This window comes from Penaeus chinensis, chromosome 19, assembly GCF_019202785.1.
Source record: "Penaeus chinensis breed Huanghai No. 1 chromosome 19, ASM1920278v2, whole genome shotgun sequence".
NCBI lineage: Eukaryota > Metazoa > Arthropoda > Malacostraca > Decapoda > Penaeidae > Penaeus > Penaeus chinensis.
Genome location: NC_061837.1, coordinates 13,992,779 through 13,997,778, shown reverse-complemented (window position 1 = coordinate 13,997,778; position 5,000 = coordinate 13,992,779). Strand labels below are relative to the sequence as shown.

Genomic DNA, 5,000 nt, shown 5'->3' with positions numbered 1-5,000 from the left:
GATGGCGAGTGGGTAGGTGATGTGGTGGAGGTAGTGACGATGGTGGTGATGCTGGCTGGGTTTGTCTCTGGTTCTATTCTCTCTCCCTCTCTCTGGTTCTTTCTCTCTCTCTCTCTCTCTCTCTCTCTCTCTCTCTCTCTCTCTCTCTCTCTCTCTCTCTCTCTCTCTCTCTCTCTCTCTCTCTCTCTTTCTTTCTCTCTTTCTCTCTTCTCTCTTTCTCTCTCTCTTTCTCTCTCTCTCTCTCTCTCCTCTCTCTCTCTCTCTCTCTCTCTCTCTCTCCTCTCTCTCTCTCTCTCTCTCTCTTCTCTCTCTCTCTCTCTCTCTCACTCTCTCTCTCTCTTTCCTCTCTTTCTCTCTCTTCTCCTCTCTCTTCTCTCTCTAACCCCTCTCTTTCCTTCTCCGTTTCCCTCCTTCTGTCAATCTACCTCCCACTCCCTTCCTCCCTCGCTAACTTCCCTCTCTCTCTCTACTTCTCCCTTTCCCTCTCTCTCCTTCTTTCAATCTCCCTCCCTCCCTCCCTCCCTCCCTCCCTCTCCCCGCTCTCAATCTCCCTCCCTCCCTACCTCTCCCCGCTCTCAATCTCCCTCCCTCTACTTATTATGCAGGCTTGACCCGCTGCCATAATTCTTTCCGATCCAGATTTGAAATTGAAAGCAAATAATTGCTCTCGATATCTGGCGCTGCAATCGGCACCTCCTCCATAGCTCTTTGGGGAGGAGCTCGCAAGACCAGTGGCTGGGTGTTAAGAGCCGCCTGTTTCTTCTCACGTTTATTCTCTCGTTCTGTTTAGTGTTGTTGCTGTTGGTGTTATGGTTATTATTTCTTCATTTGGTGTTGTTATTGCTGTTGTTATTGTTTTTGTTTTTTATTATTTTTATTATTGCTGTTGGTAGTAGTATTAATGTTGTATTGGTTATTGTAGTTATTGTTATTGTTATATTTTTGTTTTTTTATTATTATCTTCAACATAAATTGCGTCCCCTTTTCTCTTCCTCCCCCCCCCCTCACTCTCTCTTATTCTCCATCCCTTCTCCCCCTCCTATTCTAGTCCCCCCCCCCCCCCCTGTGCTTTCCCTCCTCCTCCTTCTTCCTCTCTTCCATTCTTACTCCTTCTCCCCATCCTTTTTTCTTCTTTTTCTTCCCTTATTCCTCATTTTCGACGCCCACCCCATTCTCTTCCTTTTTATTCATTCTTTTCTGCTCTCATTTTTCCTCTTTTTTCCTATTTCTCATTTCCCACGTCATCTCCTAACCCCCCCCCCCTCCCCCGCCATCTGCCCCCCCTCCCCCCGCCATCTGCCCCCCCTCCTCTTTTCCTTCCTTCTCCTGCTTCTCTTCATTTTCCTCGTCTAATTTATCCTCTTCTCATTGCTCGTCTTATTCTTCTCTTCTTATTCTTCTACTCCTCTTCCTCTTCGTCTACCTCTTCCTCTTCCTGTACCTCTTCCTCTTCCTCTTCCTCTTCCTATTCCTATTCCTCTTCCTTTTCCTCCTTTTCTTCCTCTTCCTCTTCCTCTTCCTCTTCCTCTTCCTTTTCCTCTTGCTCCTCCTCCTCTTACTCCTACTCCTCCTCCTCCTCCCTTCTCTTCTTCTTCCTCTTCCTCTTCCTCATTCAACTCTTCCTCCTCCTCTTCTCCTTCTTTCCCCCTCCTCTCTCTCTTCCTCATTCAACTCCTCCTCCTCTCCTCCTCCTCTTCCTCTTCCTCATTCACCTCTTCCTCCTTCTCCTCTCCTCCTCTTCCTCTTCCTCTTCTTCATTCAACTCCTCCTCCTCTCCTTTTCCTCTTCCTCTTCCTCATTCACCTCTTCCTCCTTCTCCTCTCCTCCTCTTCCTCTTCCTCTTCTTCATTCAACTCCTCCTCCTCTCCTTTTCCTCTTCCTCTTCCTTATTCACCTCTTCCTACTCTCTTCTTCTCATCTTCCTCTTCCTCATTCACCTCCTCCTCCTCCTCCTCTTCTTCCTCTTCCTCATTCACCTCCTCCTCCTCTTCTTCTTCTTCTTCCTCATTCACTTCCTCCTCCTCCTCTTCTTCCTCTTCCTCTTCCTCATTCTCCTCCTCCTCCTGCCCTGTCCTTGGGGAATACAAACTATCCGTACACGTGGTTTTATGAGGAGGTGGGGGGGGGGGGGGAAGCCCTTTTTTATGAAAAAGGGGGAGCGGGGAGGAAGAAGAAGAGTAGGAGGGGGGGAGGAGGAAGAAGAAGAAGAGGAAGGGGAGGATGAAGAGTAGGAGGAAGAGGAGGAGGAGAGGCTAAAAGGAGGAGGAAGTGGAGAAGATGAAGAGGTGGAGGAATATAGAAATGATGATGACGAGGAGGAGGAAGACGAGAAGGAGAAGGAGGAAGAGGAAAAGGAGTAGAAGGAAGAGGAGGAAGAGGAAGTAGTCGAAGTAAATGCGGTGGAAGTACAGAAGGAGAGATAGTTAAGAAAGACAGGAAGAGGGAAAGGAGGCAGAAGAGTAGGAAAAGGGAACGGAGATACATAATTAGAAGAAGAAATAAGAGAAAGGGAAATAGGGGGAGGAGGGTGGAAGGGAGTGGGGGGGGGTTTGGTGGACGTGGAGGAGAGGGGGGGGAGCCATGCACACTTCCGGTAGCCATGTTGTCATGGCAGAGAGACAAGCAATGACAATGTTAGGAAAAAAGGGGCTGAGGGGGGGGGGGGGTGAGAGGAGGAAAAAGAGGGGAATGAGGGGAGAGGAGGGGGAGGAGGAGGAGAGGGAATGAGGGGAGATTGGAGAGGAAAGGCAATGGAAGAGGAGGAAAAGGAAAGGGAGGAGAAAGGGAATTATGAAGATGAAGCTGAATTTTGCTTCGACCCGTTCTTTACTTTAGCATGATTTTGAACCTGAAGACAATAATCATAAATAAACTATCAGAAGGTACGGAAATAAATAAAACCAAAAAACAACTACAACAAAAACAACAACAAAAACAACAGCAAAGCCAGTACTATGACCAAGAGTTTTGAACTTTGCGGTCCAGAAGGCAAGGCAAAAAGAGAGTGTGTTTGCATGCATGACATTTTATTGGCAGTTAAAAAAAGGTCGTTGAAATCATAATATCGGATCTGCCTTTGACAACTGATTTCTGAATCATAGTTGTTGTGATTCAGTGGAGTGTGAATTCGTGTTTTTTTTCCGGATTTGGAATTCACTGTGAACTTTTAAAGTTTTTTCTTTCTTTTATGTTGGTTTATTTAATGTTTTTTTTTTGTCTTTTTCTCTTTCTCTTTTTGTATTATCTGTTTATTTTTTTAATTTAGTTTTCATGTTTACGTATGTTTTTTTTTTTTTTTTTTTCATGTCCATGATTTTCTCCTTATGTTGTGTTCTCTTTTCCCTCTCATTTGTTCGTCTCTTTTCATTATTCGTTTGCGGAATTCTTAGGGAATAAGAAGGGGGGGGGGGGAGCGTGACGTCACAAACTAACCATCTGATACGGCATTGTGACGTCACGAAAACTGGAGATGTGCGTTTCCTGCCACGCACAGACGCTGACCTTGACTACGGCGTGGTGTTTGGGATGCAAGATGCGAATTCAAGAAGTGGGAGAAGGAGAGGAAGAAGTGAAGAGGGAGAGAGAGATAAAATTTTTTTTTTTTTTTTATTATGTCTGCGTTTGTGTGTGTGTGTGTGTGTGTGTGTGTGTATGTTTGTGTGTGTGTGTGTGTGTGTGTGTGTGTGTGTGTGTGTGTGTGTGTGTATGTGTGTGTGTGTGTGTGTGCGTGTGTGTGTGTAGAGTAAACATATATACATACAAACAAACATAAACCTTTTTCCTTATATCTCCAGCCATACTTACCCTCCAACACCTACTCATATGATTATCACGTTCTTCAATTCCTTTTCCTCCTCCTCCTCCTCTTCCTCCTATACCTACTTTCGAAATTCCCACAAAGGGGGAAAAAAAATATAGAGACAAAAATAAAAGGGAGAGGTAGAGAATGGAAACAATAAATGGGACATATAGTCACCTCTTGGACCCCTCCCCCTCCCACTCCCCCAGGTGCTTCATTTGCATACCGAGTCTTCGTTCTTTCTGAGATGTAACCAAACGTTCAAATACACACACACACACACGCGCGCGCGCCCACACACACACTCACACACACACACACACACACACACACACACACACACACACACACACACACACACACACACGCACACACATACACACACACACACACATACACACACACACACACACACACACACACACACACACACACACAGTGCATACTGTATGTGTGTGTGTGGCAGTGACTATAGTATGTATAGTAGATTTCTTTTCAGGAGGAAAATCTTATTCCCTTACTCCCGTGCTTGTATTTTCCTTGTCCTTGGCTTCCAGACCTTGGCTTTTTCTACTTCTTTCACCTGTTTCCCGTGTCCTCTCTCCCTCACTAACGGCTGTGTCTCCCGCAGGTGTGGCTGGACCTCGAGTCGGTGCTCCTGGGCGAGGGCCACGACCCCCTCCACCTCTACCAGTCCCCCCCGCCGCCCCTGGACGCCCCCCCGCAGCCGGACCCTTCGCCAGCCCTCCCCTCTCACTCCCCGCCCACGGGCGTGCCTTCGGGCGTTCCTCCGGGCGCCGCCCACTCGCCCGCCGCCCACCAGCACCCTCAGCAGCAGCCCGGCTCCTCCTCGCACGCCCACTCGCCCGCCCGGGCCGCGCAGCTCCTCGCGCCCACACACGTCAGCGCCCCTTCGCCCGTCTACGCGTCGCATGCGCCCGCCACGTCCGCCGGCTCGTCCGTCGGCCTGGCCTCCGGCAGCGCGCGCTCCATGCCGCCCCTCACGGCGCTGGGGGAGCCCCTCCCGCACGCCCACGCGCTGCCGCAGCCGCACGGAGCGCTGCCGTCGCTTCACCCGCCAGGCCAGCCGCACGCTCTGCCACCTGCTCCGTCGCTGGGGAGGCCGGGCGCCTCGATGCCGCCCATGTGTGAGCTGACGGAGGGCGCCATGGTGTCCCCACTAGCCGCCCACGCCGCGCTG

General features: G+C 49.4%; 1 protein-coding gene across 1 annotated transcript in view; it reads left to right on the top strand.

Annotated features, from left to right (window-relative positions):
- Nucleotides 1-5,000, top strand: part of LOC125035173 (Wilms tumor protein homolog B-like) — a 12,089-nt gene that overhangs the window by 4,607 nt on the left and 2,482 nt on the right. Inside the window, exon 2 of the mRNA XM_047627390.1 lies at nt 4,431-5,000. This exon is cut by the window's right edge and continues 2,482 nt beyond it. Coding sequence (XP_047483346.1) covers nt 4,431-5,000 — 570 coding nt within the window. The remainder of the gene's footprint in view (nt 1-4,430) is intronic.